The sequence below is a fragment of the Lasiodiplodia theobromae genome (assembly GCF_012971845.1).
Source record: "Lasiodiplodia theobromae strain AM2As chromosome Unknown scaffold_9, whole genome shotgun sequence".
Lineage (NCBI taxonomy): Eukaryota > Fungi > Ascomycota > Dothideomycetes > Botryosphaeriales > Botryosphaeriaceae > Lasiodiplodia > Lasiodiplodia theobromae.
Genome location: NW_023336585.1, coordinates 609,755 through 631,703, shown reverse-complemented (window position 1 = coordinate 631,703; position 21,949 = coordinate 609,755). Strand labels below are relative to the sequence as shown.

Here is a 21,949-nt window from a genome sequence, read left to right as displayed (position 1 = left end):
TCTGGCAGGCGTAGGGTCTTGGGGAGGACTTCCGAATATGACTGTGGCTCCGAAGGTGCTTCTGGGTATTCATGGACGAAATAATGATGAGACTTGGACTGTACTTGAGGACGGGCGCGCCAGTCGGACCGAGGCCGGCCGGGAGCAAGCGAGCATGAGGACGGCCATGGTGGTCGCTTGATGGGCGGCCGGCGCAACAGAAAGCGGCTTGCGCCCGTCTCGTGGGCGTTCGGCTGTCGAGCAGCACGGCTTGGCGGGGGGCACGCGCGGGAGCAGGGGCGCCTGGGAAGCTGGCTGCTGTTGGCGGGGCGGATGCGGTTGGTGGAGGAGGGCGTGGTTCTGGCGGACAGGCCGGGCTCGTCAGAGACTGCCGGATGCGGCATACGGCGGCCGGGCTGGCGGGCCCAGCGCGGCGGTCCTTGCGCTCTGATGCGAGCCGGGCTCAGCCCTGCCACTGCGCACCTCCAGCATCAAACCCAGCCAGCTCCCGGGGCGTCAGGAAGCGACTGTCGGCGTCCCGCCGTCGCCAGCCACCCACGCCTCCGCGCCCAATGTCGTGCAGCGCCGCGACGTGGCATTGCCGGGTCGCATCGCCCGCTCGCCTTGCGTGTTCCAGAAAGCGAGCGCAAGCCCGCCGCCCCGGAACCTCGCGTGGTGGGCTTGTCATGCCTCTGTGCCGGGTCCACCACCATTGCGAGAGCTGATTTTCTATCCCAATCTCCACCCTCCGTCTCCGGCTCCGCCTCCTCCAGCCCGCCCGGCCCGTCTGCCTGTGCCGTGCGCCGCCCCCAAGCCCGCTGACGCACCGCTCCGCCAAAATCGCATCTAAAACCGATGCCCCGCCGCCTCCGCTGCACCCTGATACAGACCCGCCCGTCGCTCCAAGCCTTCATGCTTCGGCGAGCGCTGCTTAGTTCGGCTGTTCTTTCGGTGATGGCTCGTATATTTCCGAGAGGTTGTATCTCTTGAGTCGCTCAAAGTCCTTGCCCACGACGCTCATCCCGCAGAGGCCCTGTGCATGTTGTCAGCGCGCTCGCTTCCCGCCGCAGGCCAAGCCCCCGCCCGAGAAAACTTACCTTGTAGACGTCGACAAGGATCAGCAGGTCGTAGTCCTTCAGGTCAACACTGTGCCCAGGCCCAACCGCCGCAGCCACCGTCTTGATGACCTGATCTCTCGTCAAGTCCTTGTTGTTGCGGATGTTAGGCCGTATTGCAAACTAAAAGAGCCCTGTCAGCAAAAATAACTCGTCGCCAAAAAGAATACCCGGCATTATTACTTACCTTCTTGCCAGCGGAACCTTCCGCATGGAAATGCGGCGCCAGAACCTGAGCGGCAACTTCCTCTAGGCCTTTCTGCTGTGCCTTTCCCATCAGCGTCATTGGCGTCAGCCGCTTGACAAAGCGGCCCGTCTTGCGCTCTGAGCTCGCCATTGCCCCTTCGCAAATCCGCCGCACGAACTCGACGGGCTCAATCGGCGCCTTTGTCTTGAAAAACATGACTTCTCCCACGTCAGCGCGCGTCCGAGGGGAAAAATAAAAAAAAAAAGTAAGCTGGCTGGGCGAGACTGACTGCAATCCGTGTCAACGCGGATGTGTCTGAAAGGAGGTTCCTTGGCCGGCTTGCGAATGTCTTCCAGCTCTTTGGCGATCTCAGCCTCAACGTCCGCGTCCTCTTGCGTCGTCGAGGCGTCAGCCCCCGCAGCGTCGTCGTCGGCGTCGTCGTCGCGGCTTGCGCCATACAGCTTCTCGACGTACTAGACGTGCATTAGCCCCGGCCGCTGCCGCACGCACACGCGAGGAAAGGAGGCTGGCTGCGCGCACCTCTTCGAACATGTCTTTCAGTTCGCCCACGGCTTTCGCCTCTCTTCCCATATTGCACGTGGCCCAGATGCCCGCGTCGCCGGGCTCGATGCTGCCGCCGCCCTGCCTCGCGGGCAGCGAGCGCCACTGCCTCCGGCCCTGTGCCCAATGGTCAGCATATGTTGCGTTGGGTGGGCGCGCCGCCAACACGCCCGAGGCCCGGGGTTTGACGAACTTTGCTTCTCTTGCCGGCATGCGAGTGGTCGTCGGCGGGCGCCTTGCGCTTCCGCGATTCGTCGGGCATGGCGTGGGCGACGGGGGTGCGAGGGTGAGAGATAGATCGCGATTGTCACGGCGCGTGGAGACGCAAGGCCAAGGAAAAGTTGGGCGCTCCGCTTTCGCTACCACGCTACCGACTCGCTAAAGGCCCACGGCGGAGTGGTTTGGCCTCACTCGCAAGGCCCAGCCACAGGCAAGGATATTTAGGGTTTTTGATGCTCCGGTCCGCGTGCCAAGCATCCCGCACCGTCATTGCATATCGATACCAGCGCTTCCTTTTGCACACTTTCTAGTACGCTCAGATGGAAGGAATCGGGCGCTTTTGCTGCTTTTCCACATGGCCTGCCGTGTCACGCCCGAATCCACACCCCCACGTTCTCGTGAAACACTAGAAACGCCGCGTTTCATGCTTGTAGGTGGCATCGCATTTTTTTTTTTGCTCTTACTCTACGTGTAACTGGTCATCAAACACTCTCTGGCTCAACGAGAGCTCCATCTGATATCACTCCGGGCCCCTTCCGACAGAATCCTGACGTGAGCCAAAGCACCACGCCGTGCCTGGCCCGCTCGCCGCTCATCAGATGCGTGATCTGCTGCTGCTCCAAGCCATTGCACTCTTTTTTAGGCCCCCCAGAACCTCATGCCATGCAAAGCCGCGCCCAGGACTTTTCAAGCGCCGGGACGCCGAATGAAAGCAAGACCCAACCTCAGAATCTCAAGGAAACATCGCTCATTTTGCTACCGCAGCGCTGAGCACCTGTGTCCGGAAGAAGCCGCCCTTAGTCCGCTCAATCACCTGTTGGTACACCGACTGCGGCGGGTGGTTCATGACGACGGTGCCCGCCTGGTAGTCGATCTTGGCGTCCACGCGCGTGTCGCGGATCAGGTTGACGATCCACTTCTCACCCTCGTCCTGGCTGAGGCCGAGACGGGTCGACAGGTCCCTGTCACATGTTAGCTTCCTGTTGCGTTCAGTGATGCGTCTTCCTTACTTGATGTCTATCCTCTGGTGAATCTTGCAGTACGACTCGGAGATGAGATGCCTGGCAGCATCCACGAAGGCGTCGGCCGTCGCAACCAAGAAGAAGTCCCTCCTCAGAACCTCCTCGGCCTCGCCCAGCTTCTTCTGTGCCTCCTCGAAGTCGAAATCAATGTACAGCGCCCTGATGAAGTCGGTCACCGGGTCGCTGTACTCGTAGCCCTCCTGCTTGACGATGCGGATCAGGTCCTTCAGCTGCTTCTGGTACTGGCTGGAGGTCCTGCTCCGGCTGCGGTTGGTGATGACGGCGGCGGCAAGGTAGCGGAGGATCCAGGGGCAGCTGGTCTGGATGGTGTTGATGTAGGCGGGTGAGAAGAAAAGCTCGGTCAGAGTGTCACGGGCGGGCTCGTGGTTGAAGAAGGGGAAGAGAGCCCAGTGGATGAGCCAGGTGCGGTGGTTCAGCTGGGCGAGCGGGTTGTTGAACAGCCTGGTGTCGATGCTCTCCTTGACCTTGTTGACCTCCTCCATGGCGGCCTCCCAGTCGGTGGAGAGGATGTTGCTGGCCAGCTTGCCCCAGGTGCACTCAGAGACCTTCTTGTCGTCGGTGGAGAGGACGCGGAAGCGGTACAGCAGCTCCGAGGCGCGCTCGTAGTCACCGCAGCTGTACAGGAACTGGCCGAACTCCAGAAGCTTGTCGACCATGTCGTTGGTGACGCCGTGGTTGTCCTTCAGGTAGTTCAAGTTGGCCGTCTTGTCGCTGCGCAGGTTGCCAACGACGGCCTCGTCCTCCAAAAGACCCAGAATCTTGCTCGTGTCCTCCTCGAACTGCTCGCGCTTCTGCAGGACCTCCTCGCGCTTCTTGTTGAACTCGTCGGCCGGCTGGGAGAGGCCGTTGATCTCGGCGTGCAGGCCGCCAACGTAGTCGATCATGTTGGTGGTCTTGAGCAGCTCATACCTGAGCTTCTTGTCCTGCTCACTCTGCTCCTCCTCCGGGCCCGCAACGAACTGGATCAGCGGGAAGACCAGGTGACGATCCAGGTTGGGGATCATCTTGGGAAGCAGGTCATACTGCTCAGCGACATCGGCGGCGGCGTCAGCCATGGTGGGCGATAGAGCAGCGACCGGGCGTGCGGCGGGATCTGAGGGCGCGGCAAACGCGTGGAAGGCAGGCGAGGACGCGGACGCGGTGCGTTGTGGTGATGGTGTGGGGTGCGCGCAGGTCCTTAAAATTCCGCGCCGTGTCGCCTCGCTTGGGCCAAACTCCGATGCCGACCTTTGTCTTGAACTCTAGCCCGCTTGCCCTGGTACTGCATCCTCGACACCGCCCCAACCTTTCTTTCTGTAGCCTTGCGCCTATCTGGTAGCTTCTACCCGTACCCACCATGGCTTTCGCACGGCCCGTTCTGCCTCTGTTCCGCCCAATTGCAGGTGCTAGGCCCGCGGCGATCACCCAGATCCACCGCTTCTCGCAATGCTCTCGCTTCAGGAAAGAAGGTATGCCATCTCGGCCAACCTTCATATAGCCCGCTTACTTACTGGGCTGCAGCTGAGGTCACCACTGCATCCAACACGGCGCCCGTCGATGCCAACGCCCCGGCCGTGGAGCAAGTTCAATCGGCTCTTCTGCCGTACTTCGTCCTTCGGACTTCGTCGAACAACCTGCCCGTCTACGTAGAAAAGAAGAGTGGAGGCAATCGCATACAGACCAAAGTGCGGAAGGTCAGCGGGGATGTGATAGCGCTTCGCAAAGCGCTACAGAAATACCTGAGCCTCCCGGAAGATGACATCTCCGTTAACAACGAGAGAGGATATGTTATTGCAAAGGTAAGGCTGTCGCAACCCCATAGAACTGCTCGCGCTCATTATCATCCCCTGCAGGGCAACCATCACTCGAAAATTGTCGAGTTCCTTGAGTCCAAGAAACTCTGAAAGTGTTAACCATAGTCCGTTATTTTGTAACTTTATGTGAGATATCATGGTGAGACCCGCCACATTTTTAGGGTCCGGAGTTACTAGGCCTGCGAAAAAGAATCATTGGGGGGTATTATGTACGTCTTCTGGGTCGCGCAGCCAACGACTGGCAAGTGGACAACTTTTGGATCCAGCTACTCGGTGGTTATTCATGGACATTGCTGTTGCTTGCTTGGTACTTTCAGAAAGTCTATATGCTTTTAAGCAGCTTGGTTCTCAACCCCGACACCCTCGTTCTATTTCAAATCCAGGTTGTTGCGGCACCTTGCACTTGAGGAGGTACCTCTTGCTCAATATGCCCTTACCTGTTGGCCTATCTCCAATGCGGTCTATGACGGTTGACACACCTGATTCCCTCGACATCTGGTTGGTCGCACTGTGTCGCCAGTCTTATGGCAAATGCATCCAAACAATGAGATGTCCATTGATTTCCTTGGTTATCACTGGAGCAGGAACATATCAATATTTTCGTCGACTGTGCAGCGAGTTGAATGATCACTTGGGATAGTATGTCGCGAAGTTGCGTTACGAGCACGGTCCTGAATTGGGATTCTTACGCCTCTCATTCTTATCCAGAGCATGCAGAAGGCTGGATTGCACCAACATTGTAACTGCCAAATACCTTCTTTAGTCTGCCTATGCAAGTTTGAACCAGGACCATCTCATACTATGCCCTCTCGTGATTGCTGTCGAATTGAGTTCTGGCGCTGTGTCGATGCTTAATTCGTAGAGGGGCTTGCCGCGCTCTCCAGAGCCTCCTCGGCCTCATCTTCCGTCGTTTCGCGTTTACGCGTAGCCGTCTCCGACGATATGCTACGGTGCTCCCAAGCCGCATATGCTCGTTCCAGGTCCTGAAGGCGCCTGCAGTATAAACTGGCTTCGTACTCAGGCAAACGGAAGTCGGCGGCGTTCCCCTTCTTCATGTTGTAAGAAGAACGCAAGACGTGATAATCGAGACCAAGCCTCCGGCACGCCTTGTGGCTGTGCGTCATGGTGGACCTGCCGAGCCAATCTTCAAAGACTTTAGTAATTCTCAAGGAATGGATACTCGAGACCAACTTACCAGAACAGAGGATCACGAGCGACCTGTGCGACCGTCTTTACCTTGCCGGCTTGCCAATCCAGCGTGTCGACTTGCTTGTATAGCGTAAGAGCGGGCAAAGTGTCCCTGCTAAGGATAGTCTTGATGAAGCTGTTGACGGTGGCCAGCGATGGACACGGAGATGTGAAGTAGCGATCCAAGGCCGGAAGCGAGTACAAATCGAGAGCCAGAAAGCTGTCCCGAAATTTGTCTCTCAGTTCGCCCAGGTGTGGAAGGTGGATTCTCTTAATCACATTTCCAGACATGTACGAGGCCTTGTTGAGGAAGAGCGCAATGGATAAATTCCGCGCGGCAGGGAAAGTCATGAGGAGAATGCGGATGTAGGCCAAGCAGACGTCGCGACAGACGGTTATGGATAGATTGTCGCGCAATGAGACGACCATGTCGAGCTGGAGTTCGAGATTCTGGATATGGTTGCACTGGTATGACGGGATGCCGTACCTTTTCTTCAGATGACCGTCGAGCTCTTTTATCCAGTGGACTAGTGCATCGTTGTCTTCGATTATAGGATAGTAGTCGACAGCGATGATCTGCGTGTGAGCCCACAGAGCATCTAGGAACTCGTCTTTGATCTGCTTGTTCACGAGTAAGATGTTCATGGCCGGGCTGGTCCAGCCACTCGAGCCATCTGGGACAAAGAGGCTGAGCATGTGTGCTTTGCTCATGGTCACTTCGTGAGGGTAGCTGTGGCGCAGTGGATAATAGGCGCAGTGGAGATCGATGTACTCCCGCAGGATCTGGTCTCGCAGTTCCCGAGGGATGCCCAGTAAGCGTGGCTCTGCGGGCGGCATCTTAGCGTTGGGCCGGTGTTGATAGCGCGGCTCGGAGCGCGACAAGGTACGAGGGAGGACTTCCATTGGCGGTAGCGCAAGCGGCGCGCTGGCCGCGTAGCACCAGAGGTCGTTCAGAGTCAAGCTCGTACAGCTGTGATGGGCCGTGCGTTGGTGGTGGTAGTGTTGTTGCGAAGGAGAGATCGTCGCGCTCTAGAATATCTGGCGCGAGTCATAACGGCCCTGCCTAATTAGGAAAGAGGGTTCGCGCGCCCTCCACGTGGGGCGGCTCATTCGACTTCCACAAATTTGACTTCCCCTGGGAATATTACCTATAGCAAAAATATTTTCGATGTTTACGCCTACGCTGCTGGTAGTCAGTACGCTGATCACGGGTAGTCATTGTGCGGGCAGTAATAGTAAACATACTAGTAATATTGGGTTGTAGTATGTACACGTGCTAGTGGTGGTAAGCACGTTATTAGTTGGTGGTCATTTCATTGGTAGGTAACTTAGTCGATAAGGTTAGTAAGTCAATGGTGCTCTTAGATAGAGCCTAAGATCTCTATAATTTCGGCGTGAAAAGATTGGTGAGTGAATTTGCGAGGAGTCAATTTTGTAAGCACTATGCTATTTTCACCTGGTCTCACTCGGTACATCTTTAGTTGCAATATTTCAGCGGAAACAGCCATTTAGCTGCCAAATTAACAAATCCAAAGTGATCCACAACGTGAATCCATATGCAATGAAGACAATGTACCGGGAATGCAGTCACTTATTCCTCCTGGTACAGCCACAATGTACAGCAGTGCGCGAACTGTCTTCTTATTCAAAGGTAATGTATCAATGCATCTCCATTCAATCTTCGGAGGCTGTTCGATATTAAAACTTATATACATGAAGCGTAAGACATAGCAAGCACCCTCATTTAAGCGGAACCACCGAAAGACAGCTTGAAGTTGGTGGCGTTGTTGACCTGGGAGCAGACAAAGTCCTTGGGGCCAGCGCCACCGGCGTGGCAGTAAGTGGGGACCGCACCCTGGCCCCAGATGCTGTAGCCGTCCTCGGAAACCTTGGAGATGGCGATGGTGAAGGTGGAGGAGCCGTTGTTCTGGAGTCCGAAGCCGTAGTAGGCGTCGGTGGTGTTGCACTGGCCGAAGCCGAAAGTGCTGGACGAGCAGTCGAAGGGAGCCTTGCCGTCGATGCTCAGCTTGAAGGAGAGGGAGCTAGATTCGACGTGTCAGGCTTGAAAACTCTCTGATAAAGTGCGGTACTCACTCGACAGCGGTTCCGTTCAGCTTGCGAGCATAGAGGTCGGTGATAGAAGCCTCCTCGGTGGGGAGGTTAGGAACAATGGGAAGAACGGCGGCAGAGGCAACGGTGCCGAGAGCAAGGAGCGAAGTGATGAACTGCATTTTTGATAGCGAGGGTGGCTTGAAGCGAATGTGGGTATACTGGTGATGAATGACTTCTCGTTGGGGACAGATTCAAGTGAGGTTTGGTTTGGTATATATAGTCGGTTGTGGGGCATTCTACAAATGTTCAAAGATCGACATTCCCGCCAAACGGCCATCTTAGGCATCGTGCGAGCGGCCCGATGGCTCGGGATACGAGGGAAAACAGCGCCAAAGCACGTCAAGCGAGATTGGGGCAACGGAAGTGGCTAAACGCCTCTCCCGGCAGGGCTGAACTGTTACCGATGGTCGGCCTTTGTTTCATCCATCTCTTGAATACCTGTCGTATCGAGCGGAATCCGGCCCGGCGAAGCTGAGCACATCGACACCGTATCGTGCCTCCTGTGCCAGTGCCAAACTGTCGAGGCGTTGCTTGGATATTGAGCAGTCAATGGAAAACATAAGGCCGGTGCTATGAGATTGAAAATTATTAGCAAGGCTTGCCCCGAGAACCTTAATTTTAAACTTCCGATGTGTACGACGTCATGAGCATCTGCCTCCACATTTACGTGCCAAATCGTTCATTGGCCGACTGCCCGACTCGTTGGAGTAGATCAGCGCGAGTAATGACCGCTTGTACGAAGTAAGGCCCCCATTGCACCGCCAATTTTTGACACCTGCAAGGCTGTGAGAGGCCGACCCGTCACCGCGCCAAGATGGGCCGCTTCTGAATGCCTCCTTTCGGAGAAGATTTCATGCTCATAGCTCCTGGGCGCACACCGAACGAACACTGATCTCCTATTCCATCCCCACAACTTTTTGTGAACCAGAAATTTCTCGAACCTCATCTAACTGCCCCAATCTACCGCCGGTTGATTTCCACCTTCTTCACCAACTCTCCGCCCAACCTGGCCATCTCCGCCAACATGGCCTCTTTATTAGCCTCCGCGTCCACCTCACCTTCCGCACGTTGCTCTGCAACAGGCACCGTGGAATATCCCATCCTAACCTTCCACTTCCTTTTGGCGATGTTAGCCGGGTTCCAAAGACCAGCAATGACATCGCCATCGTTCTCGTCGGAGAAAAGAACGACCGCATGGCCAAAAGTCTCGCGTAGCTCTGAAAGGAACAGCTTGACTGGGTTGAAGCCCACCGTGTTGATACCTGCTTGTTCCGAGGCATCTGCCTGGAGAGCAAGGTTCTTGAACTGCTGCTTCGTAGACTTGTCTTTTTTGCCCTGACTGGCCTTAGAAAATGCCGGGTTGATGTGCAAGACGAAGTCGTAATCAGCGAGCGGAGACACAAACAAAGATGCAGGCTCGATGGCGATGCCTTTGTCGCGAACAGCCTGCGTCGCAGCCTTAGCAAGTGCGCTCATACGGGCAGCAACGACCTTGGCGGGCCGTGCATGATCGGTCCATGTAGTGCCCTCAGCGTCGATGTTGGTGGCAGCGAACATCACCACACGGTTCAGCGCCGGGTCAATCTTGCGCCACGCTTCGTAGCGTGTAGTTATGGCAGATGCCTCCTCCGGCTTCATGCTGCTGCTGAAGTCGACGATGAGCGGTTCATTGCGCCAGTCCCAGCGGGCGAGGAAGGAAAGTGTACGGAGAAATCCAGTCATTGCACTGGTCGGCGGCTCCCAAGGGTAGGAGTTGAGGAATGTTCGGACCACCATCAGCTCGATGAGCTCTGGCGCAAAGTGAGAAGACAGAAGATGCGCAGCAAACCATTTCTTCAAGAGGCGAATCGAAGGAGACAGCGCGGGAAGGCGGGTGCAGAGCGCCTGGAGTGCTTGGGTATGAGCTGGTACCCGGCCAGATTCGCGTTTGTAGGTTGCCAGAGCAAGCGCTGTGGCTTCTCTTGTTGCTGCATCGAGACCTTTGTCCTTGAGACGGCGTTCGAGCAACGTTGGCTCGCGGTCATGGTGAATCCGCAGGCGAAATACGGCGCTAGAGGGATAGATCACATCCAGGAATGCTTGGTTCATGATGTCCAGACCCTCGTTCTCCAAGCCAACTCGAGTGGTCACGCCCTCGACGCTTTCCTGCAAAAGCTCGCCCATCTTCAGTAAGAAGGCAACCTTGGTCATTTGGATGGCTTTGATGTCATCTGGCCAGCGTGCAGAGCCTTCGAATTCGATGACGACATTTGCTGGGACTGCCGGATACTGGCGATGCAGCGCCAAAGGAACATCCACAGACGTGTAACGGAGCTGCGGGTCGGCAGCGAAAACGTGGCGGGCTGCAAGAGGCATTCCATCGAGGGCACGGATATCCCGTTCAAGAGTGTCGAATGCTTTCCGGAAAGGAAGGAAAAGGTCTGTTCCAGGTTGACCATTGCCTGAGAGCAGACGAGAGAATTGCTCTCCAACGAAGGTAGCGCTATCCGCTACAGCCTTGCCCATGTGCCTAGCCAATACGTAGCGCACGATTTGCTCGAATATCGAGGTGTTGGACTCTTTGGTAGACCAGACAAGACTCTCCAGAATGCTTCCGTCTTTGAATCTACGGAGCTCCGCCTTCTCCCCCCAGAACTGGCGGAAGGCGGCGGCTTCCTTCTTGCTCTCTGCTGCTGGCCCGTGATCAACAGCTCGCACTGCATTGGCGGGATCGACTATGAACCCAACTAGAATCCGAGCATCTCGTTGCACCGTAGTCTTGGCTGTCCCCGGATGCCACGGTTGGTGTTCTGGCAAGACTAGGGAAACAATGTGCGCGCGGTCGCCCAATCCACGTTTAAGGACCCGGTAGAGCTTGTGATAGCTCTTCACGAGCTTCTGTGTTTGATCGTCGTCTTGAAGGTCTATGCCAAAAGCGGACAGAGGAATTTCGGCCAAGACATCGAACCTTTGCAGAGGCTGGTCGGATCTGAGCACGAATGTGGAGTCGAACTGGTCCAATGCGTTGTCCCCTAAGGCCGCAATAGTGGTGCGAGCCTCTCGTCGCAGAAGCTGATACGCCCAAGGCGTCATCTTGTACAGGAGGTTCAGACCACGCGGGCCGTCGAAGAAAGTGGGGACGCCATCTTCCCGGGGGATTTGCACACCGGGTGCCTGGTACAGATGTGGCTGGTCTGCGAGGTCCCGAGTTGCCAAGTACTGCAGCATGCCCTTGAAAAGCTGGTAGCTACTGTAACCCGCGGCGAAGAGTGGCTTCCCCGCTGGACCGCCTCCTTGCAATAGTAGCGCCATAATGGTAGCCCATTCGAAATTTCCAAAGCCGCCACACCGAATTTGGCCGCTGAATCCACGCTGCCGCAGCCAGGTCCGTCCCAGCAGACAGGCATCCCTGAAAGCATCGTTGCGGCCTAAGGCGCCGTGCAAGAGCTTCAGATACGCGGTCGCCTGGCTGTCCGCGCGGACTGAAGCGTTGTAGAATGGAGTAGGCTTTGAGTTCGCCGGCACTGGAGTTTCGGTCGCCTGCTTTGGCCTAACACAATTCTTCTCCGGCAAAGTCTTGTCTTCCGGAAAAACGCCGTCTGAAACCACAGGAACAATCTGGATCTTGTAGTTCGAATTGGACAGTTCGCTTTCCTGGCCATTGCCCTCCACCATGATGATGGGGTGGAACTCGTTTCCGTTCAGATAATCAAATCGTAGCTTGAAACCGTGGCCTTTGGCGTCTTTAATCCCAGCAGCAATACATGCTAGGTAGTAGGCCCTCTTGTAGAAATAGCGGTTGTTCAAATAATCCTTTTCCTGGAAAAGAGTGGGAGGCATGACGAGAACCAGATCAATGGCTTGCTGCTCGCCCGTTCTTGCGTTCAGCTTCAACGGGTAGCTTCCAACTGGATTGATGATGGTAGGCTTTGCGTACTGCAGGGTGTACTTGGCATCTTTCGGGGGCCGGGGATAGGGGAACGGGATCGTGACTTTGCTCTGCTTGATCAGAGAACGCTCGGCATCTGGGATCTATACATCAATTAGCATTGCGTCATGCGCCCTCTTCTTTCCTCCCTGATCAAGTCATGGAAGAGATCTCAAAAACTCACGGGAGCGGGGTCGCGAGCAGGAATCTTCTCGATAATGCCCTTCAGATCGCGGAGAGCCTTTTCTGCAGCGGCTTCTTTCTTGCCGTGCTTTGGTCTGATCTGCTCGAGGAGCTCGTCCACTTGTAGTTTGAATATGTTCGACTTGTAGACCTCGCCCGTGTACGCGCCAGTCAACTCGGCCATGTCGCGATCCCGAAGCGGGCCTTTCCGTGGCTCTTTGTGGGATTTCTTGGGCTCCTTCGAGGTTCGCGGCTGGCTCTTGCCTGCCACAGCCTCTTCCATGCTCTCATCGCTCTCTTCGCTATCATCTCCGCTGTCCTCCTCTTCGTCGTCGTTCTCCTCTTGCGACTCGCCGTCCATGTCTACGTCGGCGCCGGGCGCGTCGCTCTGCTCGTCATCGTCGCTCGAGGCGTCGTCGCTGGCGGCAAGGCGGGGGTCGGTAGCGCCGTCGCTGCTTTCCTCGTCGGAGTCGTGGCTGAGCTTTCTGCGCTTGACCGCGGGGGGCGCCATGGTCGCGTGGGTGCAGTGCGGTTCTTGGGCGTAAGGTTGTTCGCAGCGCGCGGCAAAAATTCTGGCCGTGAAACCCTGCAGAAATTCTTATCGATACGGCGCGATTTGACTCAGGCGTCTTCCGGTCATCGGAGACTTTGCGTCAGAACTCCTCGGCTCTCATTTGCCATTGACGCATCCCACCTTCTCTCTGCATCGTTGCGATCATGGCTGTCGAAACTATGAATCCCGAGAACGACGTTGGGGAGACGATTCCCCCGCTCACTGCCCATGTGCGTCCCGAGCCCAAGCGCGCCCCTCCAACGCCACCATACTCACGTCATTGCTAATCGCCGCAGGCTGTGAGCGTCTCATTGCCAACATGGGACGCCAACGTTGGCTACGAGGAGGGCCGACCTGAGGTGATTGGCAGGATGAAGACAGGATATCCTCGGTAGGCTTCCTACCACGCCTCAATGGCGTTTTGGCTCACGGGAAACGCGCAGGTTTTTTGTTCATAAATCTATTGCTCGCTTCGCTGAGGTCATCGCTGCCACCTACGGCCTCCCGAATGACAGTGCGATGCTCTTCCCTTCCCACGCAGTCGCCGCCCGCTGCGCCGACTTCTTCCGTCAGCAAGCCCCCGAGCTCGGCCCCGGCCAAGTCCGCATCGTCGACCTTATCACCAACCCCGAGCACAAGCATCCCCAGGACCGCGTTTTGCCCCGTGTGTCCGCCGTGCTCTTCCCGAAGGACAGATTCAAGATTGCGAAGACCTTCTGGCAACACTCGGGCGATGGTGTGTCTAGCCGCAGGGCTGAATACTGCCACAAGGCGTTCGAGGATGGCTTGCTGGTAGAAAAGTCTCAGGCAGGACAGCGCATGTGCAAGGGGCCAAAAAGGTACCAAAAGAGGGGTTCGGTGGATATCCCGGCCCACCAGTCGGCGCCCGTGAGGGAGCCAGACGGCCAAGACCCCCTGCGCTTCGTCGAAGAGAGATTCGGCAGGAACCTGGACGTCGGTTTCGCAGAGAACGCCAAGCATGCAATCCAGAGGCGCATTGCAGGTTCTCTGACGGCCAATGTGGAGCTGGAGGAGGCGTTGAAGCTCGAGCGCGACCATGAACGGACCCGCCCCGTTGCCGGCTTCTCAGAGGACGATGTTTATCTGTATCCTTGCGGCATGAGCGCAATCTTCAATACCCACCGCACCATGATGGCCGCCTTGGGCCAGCGCAAGAGCGTCAGCTACGGATTCCCGTACATTGACACGCTCAAAATCTTGGAGAAATTTGGCCCCGGTGCTATTTTCTACGGATTTGGATCCTCGGAGGAGCTAGACGAATTTGAGAAACGGCTGGAGAGCGGCGAGAGGTTCCTCGCGCTTTTCTGCGAATTTCCAGGCAACCCGCTCCTCAAGGCGCCAGACCTAGAGCGAATCCGAGCGCTCGCTGACAAATTTGATTTTGGCGTTGTGGTGGACGAGACGATCGGGAACTTCCTGAACGTTCACGTCCTTCCTTTTGCGGATGTCGTTGTCAGCAGCCTTACCAAGATCTTCAGCGGCGACAGCAATGTCATGGGTGGCAGGTGAGTCTTGCTCGTTCTGGAATTTCGAGCGACGACTAAAAATAGGCGCAGTGCAATCCTCAACCCGAAGGGACGGTACTATGACCTGCTCAAGAAGACGTGGGCAGCCGAGTACGAGGACAACTTGTGGCCGGAAGATGCAATTTTCCTGGAACGCAACAGCCGGGACTTCGTCTCACGCATTGAGAGGATCAACGTGAACGCGGAGGCCATTTGCGAAGTTCTCATGAAGCACCCGAAAGGTAAAGCTGCAGCGCCAAGCGCGATGGGAAAGCGATACTGACAAGGGGCAGTGAAACAAGTACACTATCCCAAGTACAGTCCAACGCGGGCGTTTTACGACCGCTGCAAAAGGCCCACCGGCGGTTATGGCGGTCTGCTGTCAGCCACCTTCTACTCGACGGAAGATGCCACCAAGTTCTTCGACCATCTGGACACCGCAAAAGGACCCAGTCTGGGCACGAACTTTACTCTCAGGTTGGTAGCCTTGATCGGCGCTCCCGAACGTGGGACGAGCGTGCTAACTTGCAAAATGAACAGCTCTCCCTACGTTCTCCTAGCTCATTTCACCGAGCTTGATTGGGTAAGTAGTTCTCCATTATGACGCGTGCCGAAACGCGTCGCACTACGGAAGCGAGAGCGAGATGGGGGCAGGGCGTTGCACGAGATGGACCACTCGTCCGGATCGGGCGCGTACCTTTCGTCCGGACGAACTTCTTCATTTGCGAGAAGAGCAAAGTGCCCGCTAGCCCTACCGCGCCCACCCTGGTGGGACTGCCGCATGGGGTAGCCTGCAGCAGGGCCCATCTCGCGTCTAGTAGTTGCAGGGCTCGAGCATCCAACGTAATAAGTTCTGCCTGGCTAATTGATGACACAGGCGGCTTCGTACGGCGTCGAGTCCAACCTCGTCCGCTTCAGCGTCGGCTTGGAGGACACGGCGGAGCTGGTCGAGGTGTTCAACCGGGCGCTGGCGGCCATGGAATGACGATGAGTCTGGGCCGGTAGCGAGGAGGGACATCGGTGGGGAATGGAATTGCCGACGGGCGTTCGGGTTTTTTCTTGGGGGCGGAGACGCATGTGTGACACCAAAAAAAGTAGCTCGATCTTCGAAAAGGATCAGAAAGAACGCCGTTGGCCCCGGCAAACCGGGCGACAGCCTGGGGCGCCTTGCCCGGTTTCTCCATCAATAACATGCATGCCCAGCTGCCATGGCAAAGCCGATGACGGCGGGCCAGACGGCCGCGGACAGCCGAGACGACCAGCCTGGAATGACCGCATCTGCGGTGGGGCGAGAAAGAAGGGCTCATGCATGGGCCGATGGACTGATCTCGCAGTGCGCACTCTTTTGAAAAGCAAGTGGCGGCGAAAAAAAACGGCATCGCTTGCCCGAAAAGAGCAAGACACAACCTAAAATGCGCGGACCCGCCGCCCTGGGGACAGCACGCACAAGGCGTCGCGCCTTTTTCTCACGTTTTCATTTTGTCGGAGACATTATTGACACCAAGACCTTTCCCGGCGGAGACATGTTGGAAAGTGAGGCCCTCAGTCATTATTCTTTTTCGCTCATGCCCATCCGCCCCCAAATTTTTGTTGTGTTGGCCAAGAATTCAATGCCCGCCGCGGTCCCTGACAGCCGGTCAGGGATGGGCTTGCTCACGAGGAGCGAACGGCAGGACAGGGCCCGCGTATCTTGGGCGTCCCGACGTTCCCCGATGCTGCTCGGCAGGTTCCCTAGGCTGCTATAGGGCAGCGCGCGTGTGGAGAGAGGGGCTTGCACAACGCCGGCCAGGGGGTTCGAGGGATGAATTGGCTTCTTCGCACAGAAGTCCTATTTCCGCGCGGGAAATGGCGCGCATCCGCACGAGGGAAAAAAATAAAAAAGGGTCAAGGAACGCCAACAGGACGATAGCAGGCAACGCGTGGGCCTAAACGGGGAAGGGGTCGAGCGAGGGCCACGACGGCCGAGCGCGCATATCGGAAATCTGGAGATTCCGCCGTACCGCGCGACCGACCGACGGTCCAGTCATCTGGAGCTCAATGCTCGGCGTGATGATGCCGGTGCGATGATCACCATTGCTGCCTGGGGCACGACGGGCCCAGGCGAACTACCGCGTTTTGGAAGTAATCCGCGAGCCCTGGACTGGGGCACAGCTGCGAGCAATGCCTGCATTAGGAGGGCGCTCGCTCCGCAAACGCGAGTGCTCGACAGAGGCGAGCGGGGCGCGGGCACAGCGCATCTCTGCTCGTCGAGCGTCGTCGGGGACCGCTGATGATGTGTGCGGCACGGGCGACATGCTCCCTTGCGGCGAGCGCCCCGTGGACGTGGGCGTGGGCTACAGCGGCACTCCAAAAATCGGCAAGGCGCGCGTTTGCGCAATGTCCATGTGCCAGCTGCCAGGTCCCCTGTCGCGCAACCCCGGCGCGCGATCTGACGATCTCGCCGAAAGCGACAACGAGGCAGCATGGACGACGTGACGACGACGACAACGACGGAGTTCCCGCACCGCCCATCACATGCGCACCCACAACAAAAGGCCCTGTGGCCGTTTCATATGGGAGCCACCCGTCCCGAAATGAGGGCTGCTGAGGCTGATCGCTCGGCGTTCTCCAGCTGGGGAAGTGGCGCCTGCCAGCAAGCCCGCACCCAGGGTGCGCGAGCAAAGGAGACGTCGTCGTCCGCAATGCCTCGAAAGCGATAAGCCCGGGGGCTCGAAAGCCGATCAGATGACTCCCGGCGCCGTGCTAAGACTTCGGGGCCGAGTTTTGGACAGTGGTTGTTGCCGTCTTGGCGGTCGTCGTTGGCGCGTCGAAGCTCGCGCTCCAGAGGGCAGGCGAAACGGAGATTTTGGACGCCGAGCGGTTTGTCGATATGGCGATCATCGACGTCTGCCCTTGCGTGCATCTTCTGGCACTGGCGCGGGGATGCGTGGAGATCATCCTGTGCTTCATAACGCCTCCCCTGCCCGGCAGCGGCCGCCGTGCCGCGTCGAAATTAAGGAGAGCTACGGCGCGCGCGGGCCCTGGGATGTGTTGAAATTGGGAAGCGGCCTTCGGCTTCGAGGCCGCCGAAGGCCGAGACGACGCTATGCTTGAGTACATACATGGAGAGGTTCAAAAATCAACCGGACCGACCTGCTATCAGAATCGTCAGTGGCGGTCACTTGTCTTCAGCCGCGCGCTAGAGCGAGCATATAGAGCAGAGCTCCACCTCCCGCTGGCGTTAGCGCAGCAGAGCTAAAGACGGCAGCTTCGGCGAGTCCTGGAGATCCCGTCACCCCCTTGATGGGAGGGGGGAGACGGAGGGCCGGGGCCCGTCGGCCGTACGTGGCCCATGGAGCGCGGCTCAGCGGGAGACAGGACGTTCGCGGTGTGCGTTGGACGGCAGGGTGCTGCTGTTGGAAGCTGCTGCTGCTGCTGCTGCTACTACTGCTGCTTTCCAACAGGCCTGGAAATTGGGCTCTGATATAGCGTGCCAGAGTAGCGGGAGGAAGCCCCCAACCCTGTGACGGCAGCCATGGCGTCGGCAACTCCCAGCACAGGGTCTCGTCGTCGCGGGCAGCGAAGCAGCAGCCGTCGCGACGCGGCCTACTCCAACCAACATGATCGACGGGCTCGCTCCGACATCCCATTGGTGCAATATTGCGCTCAGGCCTGGCCACGGGCGCGCACATGGCCGGGGCGCACAGTCGGTGGGCGGGCGGAAGGGCGGGTCGCGGTCATCTGCTGGGCGGGCGGTCTGCTGGTGGTGGTGCTCTGGCGGAGGGACTAGGGCGGCGCGCGCATGGCCGCGCTGCTCATGGGCTGTCGGCGCTTCTGCCGCAGCTGGCGGAGGTGTTGCTGGGTGCCACCGGCATCATGCGACTGGCACCCGTTACCCCAGTGGACGTCAGGAAGTGGGGAAGCGTGAAGATCGCTTGGCTGGTGGCCCGCCGTTTGGCAGTGACAAGCAGGCAGCGGCGGCGAGTGTCGATCCGAGCGCCCGGTCTGGCACCGATTTGGACCGGCAGGCTGGGCGCAATGCGAAAGCGAGGGCACTCTAAGCCGCAGGGTGCAGGGTGCCCGTGGGCGGTGGGTCGCAGGCAGCTAGGCAGCAATGGCTCGTGCCAAGAGCCCGCAGCTAAGCAACATTGCGCGCTGCCCTTACTTCGCTGCTATCATGTTGGCTGTTGCTAAAGAAAGACGCCGGCCGTGGCGCAGTGGCCGCACGGCGGGGCTGTCGAGATCGATCACTGCCCACACGCCCGCTTTCTGGCCACCGCCGCGACCGGCCTGCTGCGTCGAGCCCTCGAGGCCCGCCGCGCCGGCCGGCGGGAGGCTCGCAGGCGTGCGCCCTATTTTGGGCCGGCAGCGAAACACCCGCTGGGCGGCCCTCACGCGCTGAAACGACCCGTCTGCGCGCATCTCCAGAGAATGCGGCCGCCTCGAGCGCCACCAACACGCGTGACTGGGCCCAAGCCCCTGGCCCAATGGCGGTAAACCCAGGGCTCGCAGAGCTGCTCAGTGTCACCGCAGCTACACGGCCTGACAAAGCACGCGGGCAAGCGTACCATGCGCCGCCCGCCCAGCCCAAAGCTTGTACCAATCTCCCGTCCCAGCGTTGACAGACGTGCAGGTGCCAGGCACGCAGGTGGCATCATATCCTATGCCCACACTAAAATCATGGCCCGCACGGGTTTTCCCCCAAGCGTGCGGACAGGGGGTTGAATCCTTCACGCGCACGGAGCCAACCAGGCGAGTGTTGGTTCTTCCACCATGTTGTAGACATCTATATGATGTACCCTCGCCCCCCGGACATGGCGCAGGCAGCTGTTGTCCGAGAGTGAACGTTTTTAGCTGTTCTCCCAGCCTACGAGCTTCCATCGCCCATCTACGCCGTGATATAAGACATCATATCTTGCCGAATAAAGCCCAAGGTAAGAGCGTTGCGGCGTGGCAGCCCCATCACCTCGCTGCCGTACTGATCATGGCTCCTCCCAGATCCTCCTCTCCCGAGACCGCATCAGATCCCCGCCATTCAAGCCTCTCCCGAGACTCCTTCGCGCCCCATAGTCCATCCTTCCCCGCAGCGCGCGGCGCGTCCTATCCTCAACACCTCCTGGACCCTGCCTTCGACGGCACGGCTCAGGACCTCGACCTGCTTGGTGCCTCCTCGTCTCTGGATTTCAACTACGACCTGGACCCCAGCCAAGCCGACCAGCCCTGCCACAGCCCGCCGCGTGAACAAGACATGAGGTAACCCGGACTCCAACACCTCCCCGGACGCCGCCAAAGACTCATCCGCTCTGCAGCTCTCTCGGCTTCATGATGCCCTCGCAGTACGGCTCCTTCCCTCCTCCAGGGCCCAGCTACGATCCCTATGGTGAGTTGATCCACTTCCGGAGCCACGACCATGCCCGAGGCGAGGAAAAAAGCGGGCCCCTCGCGCGGCGCCGGCGGGAAGCGCTGAAGTGTTTGCGGCGCGGGGGACCTGTGGACCAGAAAGAGACGGACCTCGTGGGATAGTCCTGGCTCGTCGGCGCACTCTCGGGGCTTTTTGGAAAGAATAGAGCGGGGGCTGATAGCGATGACTAGGTTACGCGCCGGATCAGACCCAGCAGTCTTCGCCGCAGCACCAGGCCTACACGCAGAGCAGCGGCGCGCCCTCGCCGTACATGCAGTCGTACCCCCCCACCGTGCTCAGGAGCAGCCCCGGCGCCGAGTACCCCTCCCGCCACGGCTCGATAGCAAGCTCGACATCGGGCGGCTACGTGCCCGTGTCCAACGACGGCGCCATGCCGGGAGCGAGCGCGCAGGCGTCGCCGTACCCGCCCATCCATCCGAACATGTCGGCGCCTTACGGGGCCAACTACTCGACGTAAGAGATCTGTTCTGAACACGAAGCCCAGAGTAAGCCCTAACAATAGACAGCCAACCGGCCCAGTACGGTACCAACGCAGGATACGGGGTTCCATACGGACAGACGCCAGCGGCAGCGCCGCCCATGTACGCCGGCGCGGGCGCGCAGTACCAACCGCCGTACGCCGCGGGCAGCGCAGCGGACCCGTCAGCACAGCTCGGAGCCGACCGAGGGGTGCGCGTGCTGAACTCCAGGCCAAAGCCGCAGTGCTGGGAGCACGGGTGTAACGGGCGCCAGTTCTCGACCTTCAGCAACCTCCTGCGGCACCAGCGCGAGAAGTCGGGCACGGCGGCCAAGTCATACTGTCCGCGGTGCGGCGCAGAGTTCACGCGGACGACGGCACGCAACGGGCACATGGCGCATGACAAGTGTAAGCCACGCAAGACGTCGGACGCATCATGAAGAGGCACACAGAAAGAAAAGCAGTGACGTGCGTTGCCGGCTTCTAGGACAGCGCACGGGGCAAACCACGTATGACATGCATGATCTTCTTCTTTTTGCGGCCAGCGTCGCATCAGCTGGCTCTCAGCCGCTCGCTTAGCAGCGGGGAGCCTGATCTTATTTTCCTCATTCCGAGATGGCAAAATCTCGAGCAGCATGGCGCGGTGTTCTGGAGGGCATTTTTTGGGTTCGTTTGAGCATTTTTCCACGGCGTTGGACGGGGGCGGTGGGGGTCGGGCGGGCAGGCATTTCCCATCTCGCCTCGGGCGAACAGCAGCAAGCTGGGCCGAGGCGAGACGACATCCTTCGTTATTCGGCGCAGCAGAGGCAGCAGCGGCGGCGGCTGCCTCCCTAAGATACCAACTCCGTTACTTCGTTTCTCAGCACACAATTACATACCACTATTGAATGCAAATCATCATCATCAGCATCATCATCATCGTCATCAGCACCATCGTCATCCTCCGGGCCGCAAGGGTGCCGGAAGCGGGCAGGTTTGCGATGTCATCATCTGCTTTGGTAGGTGCTGCTCACCGCGCCTTGGCCGCGAGGGGCTCCTTTACTTACCGCATGCATCAGTCCCGAGGCAGATCCTCGCGTAGCAGGGCAGCCAGGTACATTATTTTTGGCAGCGAGGGCACGTTAGCGCAGGCGTCAAAACAGAGTGCTGACTGTGCCGGCGCGCTGGCCATTTGGCGCAGCTGCAGGCTGACATGGGCGGCCGCAAGTGGTATGAGCGCGCAGGCCTTGGGTGAATGGTACGAGTGGAGGGTCTGGATATTGGTCTCATATAGGCTGGTTGTCTCGCTTCGAGCCGCGCTTAGCGGCGCAGCGATCTGCCTCGAGTTATCGAGTCTCTCAGCCGCACAACGGTTGGTTCGGAGGTCACCGCATTGGCGAGGGCATTGCTTACCCGGAGAACAACCTTTGCTCAGCCCTGGCCCTGCACGCTGGCGCAAGGTACCCAAGGCATCAGTCAGCTGCGCTGGCGCTCGTGCATCGTGCATCCGGGGCTGGGGTAGGCGATCGTCACGAGCGGTATCGCGGAGGCCCTAAGGATGACTTCGAGAAGACCCGGCTGTGGGGATGGGAGCCAGGCACCCACCAAGGCAGCAAGGCAGGCGGTGAAGCGGACGACGAAGCCCCGCGTTGCACCACCTCTGGCTGCTTCGGCTCCATCAGATGTTGCCCGATCGCGGTAGCCCCCAAGTCGCTAGTTTAGATGCAACTCTGCGGCGCAGCCGGC

General features: G+C 58.5%; 8 protein-coding genes across 8 annotated transcripts; 3 read left to right on the top strand and 5 right to left on the bottom strand.

Moving 5' to 3' along the window:
- Window positions 1-910: 910 nt before the first annotated feature.
- On the bottom strand, window positions 911-2,104 carry LTHEOB_3602 (Thump domain-containing protein; the record flags this gene model as incomplete). Its single annotated transcript, XM_035512544.1, has 6 exons — window positions 911-1,012; window positions 1,077-1,217; window positions 1,282-1,499; window positions 1,571-1,754; window positions 1,822-1,959; window positions 2,036-2,104. The coding sequence occupies 6 exons, from the start codon at window positions 2,102-2,104 to the stop codon at window positions 911-913; spliced, it is 852 nt and encodes a 283-aa protein (XP_035362690.1).
- A 705-nt stretch (window positions 2,105-2,809) lies between these two features.
- LTHEOB_3601 (Eukaryotic translation initiation factor 3) lies at window positions 2,810-4,159 on the bottom strand (the record flags this gene model as incomplete). The annotated part of the gene is made up of 2 exons (XM_035512543.1): window positions 2,810-3,023; window positions 3,072-4,159. 2 exons carry the CDS (start codon window positions 4,157-4,159, stop codon window positions 2,810-2,812), a joined length of 1,302 nt encoding a protein of 433 aa, XP_035362689.1.
- A 281-nt stretch (window positions 4,160-4,440) lies between these two features.
- Window positions 4,441-4,987, top strand: LTHEOB_3600 (Mitochondrial large ribosomal subunit protein; the record flags this gene model as incomplete). Its single annotated transcript, XM_035512542.1, has 3 exons — window positions 4,441-4,552; window positions 4,605-4,882; window positions 4,937-4,987. The coding sequence occupies 3 exons, from the start codon at window positions 4,441-4,443 to the stop codon at window positions 4,985-4,987; spliced, it is 441 nt and encodes a 146-aa protein (XP_035362688.1).
- A 761-nt stretch (window positions 4,988-5,748) lies between these two features.
- Window positions 5,749-6,988, bottom strand: LTHEOB_3599 (AraC family transcriptional regulator; the record flags this gene model as incomplete). Its single annotated transcript, XM_035512539.1, has 2 exons — window positions 5,749-6,028; window positions 6,093-6,988. The coding sequence occupies 2 exons, from the start codon at window positions 6,986-6,988 to the stop codon at window positions 5,749-5,751; spliced, it is 1,176 nt and encodes a 391-aa protein (XP_035362687.1).
- An 841-nt stretch (window positions 6,989-7,829) lies between these two features.
- Window positions 7,830-8,316, bottom strand: LTHEOB_3598 (Major allergen Alt; the record flags this gene model as incomplete). Its single annotated transcript, XM_035512538.1, has 2 exons — window positions 7,830-8,127; window positions 8,180-8,316. 2 exons carry the CDS (start codon window positions 8,314-8,316, stop codon window positions 7,830-7,832), a joined length of 435 nt encoding a protein of 144 aa, XP_035362686.1.
- An 841-nt stretch (window positions 8,317-9,157) lies between these two features.
- Window positions 9,158-12,798, bottom strand: LTHEOB_3597 (Pre-rRNA processing protein utp22; the record flags this gene model as incomplete). The annotated part of the gene is made up of 2 exons (XM_035512537.1): window positions 9,158-12,208; window positions 12,289-12,798. The coding sequence occupies 2 exons, from the start codon at window positions 12,796-12,798 to the stop codon at window positions 9,158-9,160; spliced, it is 3,561 nt and encodes a 1,186-aa protein (XP_035362685.1).
- A 206-nt stretch (window positions 12,799-13,004) lies between these two features.
- On the top strand, window positions 13,005-15,351 carry LTHEOB_3596 (Cystathionine gamma-synthase; the record flags this gene model as incomplete). Its single annotated transcript, XM_035512536.1, has 7 exons — window positions 13,005-13,070; window positions 13,137-13,231; window positions 13,284-14,366; window positions 14,418-14,608; window positions 14,660-14,843; window positions 14,907-14,949; window positions 15,244-15,351. The coding sequence occupies 7 exons, from the start codon at window positions 13,005-13,007 to the stop codon at window positions 15,349-15,351; spliced, it is 1,770 nt and encodes a 589-aa protein (XP_035362684.1).
- A 3,978-nt stretch (window positions 15,352-19,329) lies between these two features.
- Window positions 19,330-20,664, top strand: LTHEOB_3595 (Transcription factor c2h2; the record flags this gene model as incomplete). The annotated part of the gene is made up of 4 exons (XM_035512535.1): window positions 19,330-19,598; window positions 19,655-19,725; window positions 19,938-20,220; window positions 20,274-20,664. The coding sequence occupies 4 exons, from the start codon at window positions 19,330-19,332 to the stop codon at window positions 20,662-20,664; spliced, it is 1,014 nt and encodes a 337-aa protein (XP_035362683.1).
- Between the last annotated feature and the right edge of the window lie 1,285 nt (window positions 20,665-21,949).